Here is a 12,744-nt window from a genome sequence, read left to right as displayed (position 1 = left end):
AACAAATCCTAGCAGAATGAGTTGTTAAATGGCAGGGAAGTCTGCTAGCCTTCTTCCAGGGAGACCAGGTCATCTGTGCAGGCCTGGAAAAGACCTGAAATAAACCCTTCAATATCCAGCTGCTTCAGCCCCTCTTTAATAACAAATACACTGTCCTTCAGGTGGCTTTTTTAGAAACATTGTTTTTCCTTAAAAGGGCCTTGATCAGTGTCAGTAAGCGCAGTTACATTTTGGGTTCTGTTTCCAGTGTTTTTACTCCCAGTGCCCTTCTAGAAAGGGGAGGAGGGGCTCAGCAGAAACGTGAAATGCTGTGTGGATGCTGTGCCTGTACCCATAAGAAGAGGATGTAAACCCTCGCTGGGGAGGGTGGCAGAGGACAAACACTGCTGTCCTGCTCAGCTCCTCGTGCTGCTTACACCGATGCACCCAAATACACTCGGTGAGGGGGCTGTGCCCCTGCACCCCTGTGGTGCTGTCAGCCTCTCATCCCCACAGGGAAGGCCTCCTTGGAGCAAGCACAAAGCCCAAACCGGGCACGTGCATTGGCAGAGGGGGATCTGAAAGCGATGCCCTTTTCCTGGTAAGCGTGCTCATGAAGAAATACCCGTGCACTACAAACCCAAAATGATTTCATCAGCTCTTCTGTTGCTCTTAACAGAGGGGGATCTGAAAGCGATGCCCTTTTCCCGGTAAGCATGCTCGTGAAGAAATACCCATGCACTACAAACCCAAAATGGTTTCATCAGCTCTTCTGTTGCTGTGAGCCTAGCAACGTTACCTTTACAGCACTGCTGTCCTGTGGGCATAAACAGTACATTGCCATTTGCAGATTTTTAACAACTGGACGCTAGCTGGGCTGTACCTTAACTGTTGACTTTTGTGTACCCTGTGAGGCTGGGGATTTTTATCCTTTGAACTCTCCGCTTGTGAAACGTAAATTGTGTTATTTTGAGAGTGATGCTGGAACCTGCTGGATGGGAGCAGTGGACCTGGTTCTCCAGGGGTGGGGAGCACTGCACGTGGTGATAACACGAGTTCTGCAGCATGAGAAACCCAGATGAACACAGCCGGAAAGATTCCCACCGTGGAGCTGCGGGTAAGCACAGTGACTTCCTGCACGTTGGTATTTCAGTTTTGTACTGGGGAAGGTGATGGGTGGCTCTGTGTCTTCTACTGACAAATGTCTTCTCACAGAGAAAGGGCTGCACAGGTCTTCAAGAATTTTCTATAGTCAAAGATGTGCACAAACTTGAAGTTTTTTGTTAATTTTCCATTTTAAGCTCACAGGAATTCACAAACCTTAATTAAATCAAACCAAGTAAAGATTTCCAGGATCAAGCTCTCTACCCTGCAAGTGAAATAGTAACAATGGCTGACTCCAAACTAGGGTTTCTCACCAGCTGGTCATGTAACCAGCAGAGGATAAAGCTGCATGAACTCTGTATGATGTACAGTTACCAGGCTCTGTGTGCAATGGTTGCAGACTCCAGGCGTGCATCACCGCAACTTTTTGGCAGAAGGTTGTGTCCTGTTACCGTTACACCAGTCCTGGGTGTTCTCCCTTGGTACGTGCTGTGGTTTGCCTTACACAGAAAGCTTTCAGCAACTGCAGAAACCTCCTCTCCCTCACAGGTTTGGCTTGTGTAAAGGCCCTAAACTGGTGATTGCTCCCGAAGTCTTGCTAGATGGGGTGTGCAGAACAAGGAGATCTGAGGCAATGTACTGGGTTTTGCACTGGGAGCATCCCTCATCCTTCCACAGACAACTGACACCTTCATCGCAACAGGGAAAAGTTTAATTTAGAGCAGTAGAGATGATTTCATCAGTTAATGAACATGATTTAGTATTTCCCCTAGCACGCACCAATATCTGCATCAGTCATGTATTAAATAAGCTATGTAAGTCTGTGTAAAACTGACTTCACGGTACACGTAGTTGCTGCTTGGAGTACTTCCAAGTGCTGTAAATGTAGTATTTTCCATGAAACTCCATTTCTGAACTGGAGCGACCCGTGCGTTTCCATGACAAACCCCACGTTATGACAGCAGCAGGCCATGAGGAGAGCTGTAACGGGCAGTGATGGATGCTGCGTCTGTGCGCTCCGGGGGAAGCTCAAGGCTCGCTCATTCACTGCCACCAAGTACATTTATTCTAAAACGTTCAGACAGAACTTCACTTCTGTCTCTTCAAAGGTGCCTGATGAGCTGCTCTAACATCACCTCTCAAAGATGTGGCTCTTCAGCTTTTCTGCTTGAAGAAGACAGCAAATTGTAGCTATAACATGCCACAATTCTTTTGCAGAGGTGAAAAACCCCACTAGTTAAGTCATACAGTAGCAGTGACTGTTGATTGCAATTTAAATAGCAAATCCAAGACCTGACTGGTGGTCACTTGCAGATAGGCACGAAAGGCAGATGAACAAAGAAGGCACACAGCACTGGATAACCTTGATAAAGAGCTTTGAAAACTGTGAGAGCAGTGCAAAAGAAGTGCAAAAATACTAAAAATAATTAAAATTTGAAAATAAAGTTTGTTCTAGGAATAAAAATGTGTAATAAAAATAACAGTCTGTATTATTTTTAAAACCTGAGTCACTTGGCTCTCGTGCAGTCAATGCTCTTGCAGTCCAGATCATAGCACTGAGCACACTCTCCGCTTCTTCTGGCGCTTGGCTTTCCTCATGGCATTCAACGCAATGGTTGTAGCTTCTTTAAAAACTTTCTCTATGTTCTCACGACATTTTGCTGAGCACTCCAGATAAACCTCTGCGTTAATCTGCTGACACGCTGCTTCACCCTGGGAAGAACAAGAGGTAAGGAGAGATGTAAACCCAGCATATGAGAGCAGGAAGCCAAGATGCAAAGGAATGATTTTGAACATCTCCATGGTACGAGGTCAGGAAGAAAGAAGCTGTCTGTGAGTATTGCTAGGGTGTAAGTGGCATTGGTAGTAAACTGAGGCACTGTTAAATAAACTAGGTTTTTTCCCTTATGTTTATCTAAAGCCTGTCCCAACAGTTCAGTGCATTAGAGACTCTTAAGATGTGGGTTTCTGAAAGTATAATAATATTCTCAGTATTAAATTTGTGTAAAATAAATGCTGAGGTGTAGATTCTTAAGTGAGGATAAGATGTTGACATAGAGATTTTTTCTAGGCCTGGCCTTAGCTATTACACGATAGATTCTTAAGTGAGGATAAGATGTTGACATGGAGATATTTTTTCTAGGCCTGACCTTAACTATTACACGTTGTCACCTTAAGTAACGAATGTCACAGGCAAGAGCAGAATCCAGACCAATATCGTGCCTTGTTTTGCTGGTGCACATGCAAATGTCACAGGCAAGAGCAGAATCCAGACCAATGTCCTGCCTTGTTTTGCTGGTGCACATGCAGGAACCCTGCCTTTTCCTTTGGAGCATCACAAGGGCTCGGCCAAAATCCTCGTAGACATGAACGGGTCACGAAATCACTGCACACAAAACGTGATTTCTTACTTTGCTTGTGATCCTTTTACTGCCATTGCAGGGTCAGCCCCCGCTTTTGATGCTTGTGAGCCTTGGAGGGTGAATTCCAGGTCTGCAACCTGCAGCTCCCGAACTCAGCATTTCTCCATTACAAGCCCTGGCAGCGGGGTCACTTGAGCACTCAGGTTTCTATAGGGGGTTTTCTTCAGCGTGTTTAAGCAAAGTTTCTCTCCTTCCAGCTGTCTGCAAAGCTGCAGTGCTGGCAGGCACTGTGCAGCTCCTGTGTGCCCAGCATCGGGAGCATCCCGTCCTGTGACTCAGGATGCCATCAGCTGTAAAAGACCGAGGCAGCGTACACTGAAGGGGAGAAAAACCAAGTGGGAGGGTTCGCACAGGAACATCACAAAATGTGGGCCCTGGACTTTAACTGCATGAGGCCTTGGCACGCTCGCCAAGCCTGTCTGTTGCTTGCCCTGAACCTCGCGTGTGACGGTGACGATGGGAGTTACTGATGCAAATGAGGGACAATCTGCAGCTGTCCACAGAGCTGCAGGACGGGCATCTCGTGCGCAAGCTGAAAGTCCCGGCGTGGCTTAGTGGCGAAGCAGTTGCAGTTTCTTTTGGTGCCGTTTAGAAAAAGAAGCGATTCAGTCAAGGTCTTTGTGTGCTTAACCTTGTTCCCTAGATTTGTGTCCCAAACGGTTTGAAAGCCGCTGCTCTTGCTCTGAGATGAGAAGCATGGCTTTGTAGTCGAAAAAACAAAAAGTGGGAGACCAGAGCAGTAAGGTCTGGTGGGACATGGGACAAGCTGTTCCACCACTGTTTCTGCTGTACCTAGGACAGCTGTGCCAGTCCTGTAGCACTCTTAAGTCTCACCGCTTTGTAATACTTAAATTTAAAACATTTGATAATATCTACTTTTTTTTTTTTAGATTAGAGACTTCAAAAAAAAGCTGCTCATGCTAGAGAAGCCTGACAGAAGTTTCTGCTATTGTCCTTGAAAGGATTCATTTTAAAATAGTTTGCAAACCACATTTTTCCCAAGAATGGTATTTTCAATCCTGTTATGTGTATCCTAGCACCTTCAGTCTTTGTCACAATCCTGACCGAAGTACCAGCGATGGGAGCAATGTATCCTAATAAAAGTCATGACGGGTGCCCAACAGACTTGTCAAGGCTCACAGATTTGTAACAAGCCTAGAAGGCGTAGCTAGTACTGTCCTTTCAGACACCCCAAGATATGCAGAACCTCTTCAAATTTCTCTTTACTTTGGTACTTAAAATGGGTGGTGATTTGGCTACTTCCAAAAAGGACTTACAGAAACCTCTGTCGGTGCTGATCGCCAATAATTCCTTTATCTGGACACTGTGATCACCTAATTCTGGAGTCTCTGTGATTGTACCTGTGAGGACCAATGCCACTGGAGTGAGTGTGCTGGATCTCTTGCCAAGAGGGCACTGCTTTGTGCATACCTGGCTGTAAGTAATGGGTTCCTGCTTGGAAGCCTTGAGCTTGCGCAGCTGCTCCTTGTCTTTCCTGAGGTCTGTCTTGCAGCCGATCAGCACGAGCGGGACGCCTCGGCAGAAGTGATTCACTTCAGGATACCACTGATGGGAGAACAACAACACTTTGACATCTGCCTTTTTTTTTTCATTTCCTCTGAAATCCAAACAATAAAGCCAAGGAACAGAACCAGCATTTAATATATGCTGCACTTTCAGAGTTTTGAAAGTTGTTAATCTAACGGGAGGGGCCCAACATGCAATATTTACATTACAGAAACATTTCAAAGTCCTACCCAAAGTCAGCTGCTCTACAAAAACATAGGTGGCATCTGGTGCTGTGCCAAAGCACGTACTTAACATCTGCTTAAATTCAGAAGAGCGCCTCTAAAGTCCTATTTAAGAGCAGAATTTGGACCAAGTCTCGCTGTGTTTTGTTGGTGCTATGTACAGGAATGCTAACTCGTACTTTGGAGTGTTACAGAAACCCCAGCACAGACAAGTGGTTGCTGACGTCTCTCCCCTGCAGTTAAACACACACGTGATGGGAGCAGACCCGAACCTAGAATTCTTGTGTGCAGTGCTGGCTGTGTGACACCACTACAGGTAACGCAGCCATTGCACCGCTGGTGTTCAATCTTTTTAGGGCACTGTAGCATCAATCCCAGTTTTGCACCCGTGGTGCAGGACACCAAAAGCATTGGCATTTTCAATTTGACATCTATTATGTATCGGGCATATATAATTCATTTAAAGGGTTGGAGCAATTACAAAAGCTCTTACCTTAGCTGCTACATTATCATAGCTGGTGGGGTTCATGACATCGTAACAAATTAACACGACGTTTGTGCTCTGGTAAGAAAGCGGTCGTAGCCGATCATAGTCCTCCTGCCCTGAAGCACAGAGAATGTTGTGGATAAAAGCAAACTCCTTAACAAGCAGTATGATGTGTAAAGACACACACTTTAGATGGAGAACATTGCAGAGTTTTCTATACATGTAAAATTCCTTCCCTGAAATACAGGAGGTTCCTCTTCACTGGCAAAACTCTGCTTTAGAGTATAAAGCATACCCTGGGCAAGTTTTAGTAGAAAGCCTGCTTTGTCCAACTGCTAAGTACTTAGAGGCAGCTCTGACCCCTGATTGCCAAGCTGCTGCTCACAAGCACAATCAGCCAGAGGAATTTGACCGTCATCGATTAAAACCTTTGCAGTCTGGCAGCGGCTCCATTCTCCCAAACACATCTGCACGTGCCATGTGGTGAGGAGAAGAAACGCCGTCTTTGCTGGATGCGAATGCAGAGGTGAAAATCTTCGTGGCAAACCTGCTTTTCCCAGCCCAATGAGCAAGCAGCGATGACCACACCGTGCCTCCAGCACCGCTGTTCACTGCAGACCACGCAGGCCGTTTTACCAGATGGGCCAGGCTCACCTGGTCTTTGGAGCAGATTTCTCTTGGAAAAGCAGGGATTTGTCCTACTTCTGGTGAGGGGTGTTCTAGCACAGGATCTGACAACAGGAAGGTAATTTCCTTCAGACCTGTACTGTCCCCCTTGCTGTACACAGGACTTGGCAGTAATGGCCATGCTGGGATCGAGGGGTCTCGTTTTGAGAGATTAAGTTCAAGAAAGCAGTAATTAACTGATACTGTTGGCAGCTCAGGAAGAAACCCCAATGTTTTTAATTTGAGATTTTTTCTAGAGACTTATTAAGGAAGAAACCATGATTTAAGCAGTCTGCGGAAGATCTGTTTGCACCCAAATGCTGCCCCTGGCATCGGGTACATCTCTGATGCACTGCCCTTCCAAAACAAGAACAGCGAACGCCGCTTCTCCCCACCATCACCACAAGGCACACACAGCCCAGAAGCTGCCTACAGGGACGTGACACAGCTCAGATCTTTATATTGGTTATTTCAAAGGAAGGGACACTGAAAATGTCAGTGTACCCCAACTTCACACCGCCTATCCCTGCCCTGGCAACAGGCTCAGCCCAAGTCACACACTCGTCACGCCAGCCAACGTGGTCATCTCTGAAGCACTGCGGGCACCAGAACGTCAGTAATTCTGCAATGCTTTGCCCCCTTCCTTAATTTAAATGATGGCTTTAGATACAGGTTATTACAAGGCAAAACCTACTGGATAAGCCATTACTGAGCTTGTCAGAGATGTCTGTAAAACGGGAATCCCAGGTTTGGACCACTCTGTTATTTGAGCTTCCACAAGAAGCTTTGTGGGCGAGGTGCAGGGTAAAGGAGGATTGATCCCTCGGTGCTTAATCCAGAAATAATAGGCAATTGACAAAATCATGCATGTTGTATAAAAGCACTGCTTAGCCCTTCTTACTCTCCCAAATCCACCTACTTGTTTGCAACCGATTTACCACTTTGTTGCTGAGACAATCCCCTAAATGCTTTAAACACATCAGGTGCCAAACATTTTTCTTCCTCCTAACTTACTCTAGCGTTATGTGCTGTGTATGACTTTCCTTGGTCAGATTCACGCCTCTGAGCTCCTACCAACACAGCTTGTAAAATCAAAAGGTCCTCCAAGGTATTTGTGAGGCAGACAGGACTGTTCCCCTTGGAATCACAGCATCACAGAATATCAGGAGTTGGAAGGGACCTCGAAAGATCATCCAGTCCAACCCCCCTGCCAGAGCAGGATCACCCAGACCAGGTCACACAGGAACGCGTCCAGGGGTTTGAACGACTCCAGAGGAGACTCCACAACCTCTCTGGGCAGCCTGGGCCATGCTCTGGCACCCTCACAGTAAAAAAGTTTTTCCTCATGTTCAGCTTGAACCTCCTGTGCTCCAGCTTGGGACCATTGCCCCTTGTCCTGTCATTGGACATCCCAGAGCAGAGCCTGGCTCCTTCCTCCTGACACTCGCCCTTTCCAAATGGATCCCCAGGAATGAGGGCACCCCTCAGTCTCCTCTGCTCCAAGCTCAAGAGCCCCAGCTCCCTCAGCCGCTCCTCAGCAGGAGATGCTCCACTCTCTCCATCATCTCTGTGGCTCTGCACTGGACTCTTTCAAGCAGTTCCTGTCCTTCTTGAACTGAGGGCCCAGAACTGGACACACTATTGCAAATGTGGTCTGACCAGGGCAGAGCAGAGGGGAAGGAGAACTTCTCTCGACCTACAACCACCCCTTCTAATACACCACAGGATGGCATTGACCTTCTTGGAAGAAACACATTTGTTTGCTTGGGATTGGAACACACAGCTAAAACCACACTTTCCTGGATGGGCTAACAGTCTTCTAGTAGAAGAGTTTAAAAATACAAGAACAGGGCCAAACCTAAGCAGTTAACACATATGTAAAGCCCCTGAGTGCACTTCCTCAAGCACAGGTAGCTGTTTTCTGTCCCCTGTTAACAAAAAGCACGCTGAGGAAGAATCGGACAAATATACACCTACGTGTGAACCCACCTGTGACTCTCCTCTGCCTTCCTCAACTCCTTGTAGCATCAGAGATCCTGTTGGGTTTTTTTTTTTAAGGAAAACGCTCTGTCCAGCTGAATTCACCTAAAATTTATAATTATTTTGCAGAGGTGACACTCCTGCATGCCTCCATGATGTGCTGTGTAACCCACGCTGCTGCGGTCAGGCCCTACAGCACCGTGGGACCAAGGTGATGGCTGAGAGCGAGGGAGGTGAAGCCATGGTGGTGGTGGTCTCACGTGCGTGTTCACATCTGCCTGCTCTTCCTCTCCCCTTCCCCAATTCCCCACCAAAGATGTGCCAGCCCCTGCACTGCTCAGTCCCTAAAGGAGTCAGCACCCGCTGCCATTGACAGGAGGCAGTGAATGATAAAGACTTTCCAGCCTAGGAAAGTACCCGCCGTCCTAACGCAGAGCAGCGCTGTCCATCGCCACCAACCACCAGTGGCCAAGGCAGAATGCAACATCCTGCACCCGCTCCAGACCAGCCCAACGCTTTCTACAGATGTCCACACATTGTAATGTTCCACACATTGTAATGCTCCACACGCTGTAATGCTTCACACACTGTCCATGATGCTCCACGCTCGCGGTTCAGGATCAACATGGGACTGCACGATGGGGAGCTCTCACAGCCACGGAGAAATGCACCCAGTTTTCCTGGATCTGTTATTCTGCAGGCTCCATGGGAATACCATGGTTATGTTTTTTTCACTACTCAACTTTGGAAAAACTGGGAGACAGACTTTCTTCTTGGCAGCAATAAAGGCAGTAAAAGACAACACTTAGGGCAGAGGGCCACGCTGCAATTAAAAAGGTGGTCTGCTGATGTTTTTTTGTCTTCCTCAACCATGCCCTCCCTTTCAAAGTTATGAAAAATTATTCTTGCATATACCAGCTTTTGAAATGTCTCTTAAGGCCTCAGGCTGCCGTGCATCTGTCATTACAGACCCGAAAAACCCCGCCGGAGGCTTCGTGTGCGCTTCCTGCCAGTCAGAGCGGGCGCCCACAATGATGAGGCACAACTTCCTCCCCTGGCCCACAGAGCTCTGTGCTTCGGTCTGAGAAAGTCCTGCACCAAACAGCACCGGAAATTGAACCTTGTGTCTGAACTAACACTGCTCCCTCAGGATGTAAAAAAATTACAGTTAATTTACCTCTTATTCCTTGGCCTCTACAGAGCACAGCAAGAAAATGGAAACTTTGAATAAGCAGCTGTAAAGCCTGTTTGCAGACAAGACAAGTGGTATTACAAAGCTTTTACACATTGCGTTATGTATACCACCAACTTCCTGCAACAGCAAGAGGTGGCTCTGATGAGGAAGACAGAGTGGTATTAAACTCTCACAAGAAATAATAATTCTAGCATATTTAGACTAACTCATTCACTTCATTTGTTACCAGCAATCTTGTTAAAGAAAAAAATACCTTTTGTAGCTTGAAATGTTTGACTCTTGGGCACTGTGTGTCCTTCTCCTTCAGTAAGTAGGACAAGTTCCACGTCTCAAGCTGCAGAGGGCTTGACAACACAAAGAATCCTCCCAACTTTAAACAGCCCACGGAGCTGAACCTGTCCTTTACCTCCACGATGCTGAGGTACAGCAGCTCTATTTAGTGTGGCATTAAAATACTGAGGTCCTTTCTGCAGTGGGTGCATCGTGAAGTGACTTTTTAGAACAGCTTCCTCTTGTCTCCTCTTGCTCTCCTCTCACTGCACTGTTTGAACTCAGAGGACAGGACCCAACTCTTGCTCCTAGTCTAACCCTTAAGGCGTTCAACATCGGTTTTGTACTAATAAAAACAGGATGGGATTAAAATGGGTGCTCAAGTGAGTTCTTCCTCTAGCGTAACTTCCAGCTTCAGAAACAGGATGAATTAGTCTGACACAGATCTGTAACAAAACTGTGTGAGCAGGTCTGAAACGGAACCAAAACTCAGGGCTTTCCCCCTCAGAAGCAAATGCATTAACCAAGGTGGCAATGTTCCCCCAGTAATCTTGATGCGTCTCATGCAAAGCAAAACCGATTTACCAGGAAGGGAGGAGGCAAGTGTCAGCAGCCTTGAGCCTAGGGGCCATGGCACTGTTCTGGGAGGTGAAACATACTGGTTTCCAGATGAGGGATGGAAAGCAGTTGTCCCTTCGTGGCAAAGAGCTCTGCCAACTAGGGAACGCCTCCATCTCCACTTCCCAAAGTGGGATATGAGACACAAAATATGCCCCACTGTTCTTCAATGGGACAGCGCTTTGGGCCAAGACAGCACCGAGAGCTGTGAACTAAATGTGGGAGGGCAGACACTTTCTGCTGAAGGTACAGGCCTGAACAGGGAAATGGGGTAAAACTGGGGAGAAACTGTTTAGCAAGGCCTGTTGATAGGATGAGGAGTATTGGTTTAAAAATGGTAGATTTAGATTAGATTTAAGGAAGAAATTTTTTACAATAAAAAATTGTGAGGCACTGGCACAGGTTGCCCAGAGAGGTGGGAGATGCCCCATCCCTGAAGGTTGGCCAGGTTGGACGGGGCCAATCTCTTTAGCTTGGAGCAGAGGAGACGGAGGGGTGCCCTCATTCATGGGGATCAATTTGAAGAGGGCGAGTGTCAGGAGGAAGGAGCCAGGCTCTGCTCTGTGATGTTCAATGACAGGACAAGGGGCAATGGGAGCAAGCTGGAGCATAGGAGGTTCATGTGAACATGAGGAAAAACATCAAGGCCAGGTTGGATGGGGGTCTGAGCAGCCTGATCTGGTTGGGGATGTCCCTGCTCACTGCAGGGGGGTTGGACTGGATGACCTCTAAAGGTCCCTTCCAACCCAAACCTATGATCAGCCACCAGCACAGGGCTCAGCGAGCACTGCCCAGGCTTGCTGGGGACTCTGGGCATTGTGCAGAGCTGAACTCCCTGCGTGACGCAAGGAGCCGGGCACTGGTGAGAGCTGAGCGCTGCAACACTGAACCTGCCCCACCGACCACCGCTCCCACGTCCAGCCCACGCTCCTCAGAGCCCGGAGGAGACTCCGAGGCAAACGGTGGCAGCTCCAGCTTGATCTCAAACAAGTCAGCCAATATCCCTGTGTGACAGGCAGGAATTCCACGCTGACAGTGAGCAAACGTAAAAACTCGACAAGTTCACTGTGTCAAGTTCTCTGTGCCAACACGCCGTATTAAGGAAATCCCTCTTTCACACCAGATTTCAGGCCTTTTCTTTTCCCTTCAGACACAAAAGCCTTGCCATTCAACAAAAGCTGTATTATCCAAATCACTGGACTTGAGAGCAGTAACATCAACACAAGAATATATATTGGCAAATTGCGTGCTCAAGATCTTACTATATTGCAGTAAGTAAACTCACTTTTAGATTAAAAACCTTTAAAATTTTCTATTCAGGTATCATATACCATATGCAAGAAGGTGTGTTTTACTACTACTAAAAATGAATATGGACTGCATTTGGTTCTTATTTGTCTCGGTGTAAATTTGGAACGACTCCACAGGCTTGAACTGAAACAGATGATTTACAGTGAGCTGAAACGGAGCATGTGTCAATTTTAAGGTTCGTTTAGGAGTGCAGCTGGATAACAAAAGTCCAAAGGCGCTGAACACAAACCATTCCACAAGTGCCTGAAATGAACCCGAACAAACTACCAGCATTTTCAAATAACTTTTACTGCTACAGCCTTTTTCTTTTGAACACAAACCAGCCTTTTTCTCCTTTACTTTTCGATCACACATGGTGGGAGATTAAAATATTTTCCTGGTTGACTGCATTATGTTTTGCATCTGGGAACTGGGTTTTAATACCTTCAGATATGTTTGCTATTTGATGTGATTTTGTTAATAAACTGGGTTGTTAAGATAATGAATGAGTTCATGGCTAAACTGCCATTAGGCGAGCAACCCTTTTTTCCTGACAGGTACATTTATGCATGTAACAGGTAACGGTTGGTTTTTGTTTGTACTTTACCAGTTTTAATTGTCATATTACGCTAAAAGTATGCTAGTAGAAAAGCAGCTTGAAAATATGTCCAGCTTTAGAGTCTTCAGGTATCAGTCTCGTTTAAGTCGACACAGCAAAAGCTGCTGGAACAGAAACACGGGCACGTTCACAGGAGCAACATTTTACACCGGTAAACGCAGTTTCTGCTTTTTTGTCTGAAATTACGAAAACCCGGGGGCTGGGTTTGGGCTTGGTCCCAAGGCCAGCGGCCGCACAGAAAAGCCCTCTCGCAGTTTTGGGATCGAGAAAACAGAAAGTGTGCGGGGGGAAAAAAGCTAATAAAATCCTTACCTGCGGTATCGTAAAGATTCAGGGTCACCTCCTTTTTGCCCACCGTCACG

General features: G+C 46.8%; 1 protein-coding gene across 1 annotated transcript; it reads right to left on the bottom strand.

Moving 5' to 3' along the window:
- Positions 1-2,631: 2,631 nt before the first annotated feature.
- On the bottom strand, positions 2,632-12,740 carry LOC104535046 (rho-related GTP-binding protein RhoF-like; the record flags this gene model as incomplete). Its single annotated transcript, XM_010187678.1, has 4 exons — positions 2,632-2,796; positions 4,938-5,072; positions 5,751-5,860; positions 12,695-12,740. Coding segments are annotated over 4 exons (456 nt in total), but the record flags the coding sequence as incomplete, so codon positions are not given.
- Positions 12,741-12,744: the final 4 nt, after the last annotated feature.

The sequence above is a fragment of the Mesitornis unicolor genome, unplaced genomic scaffold, assembly GCF_000695765.1.
Source record: "Mesitornis unicolor isolate BGI_N332 unplaced genomic scaffold, ASM69576v1 scaffold3217, whole genome shotgun sequence".
Taxonomy (NCBI): Eukaryota; Metazoa; Chordata; class Aves; order Mesitornithiformes; family Mesitornithidae; genus Mesitornis; species Mesitornis unicolor.
This window is presented reverse-complemented; position numbering and strand designations above follow the sequence as displayed.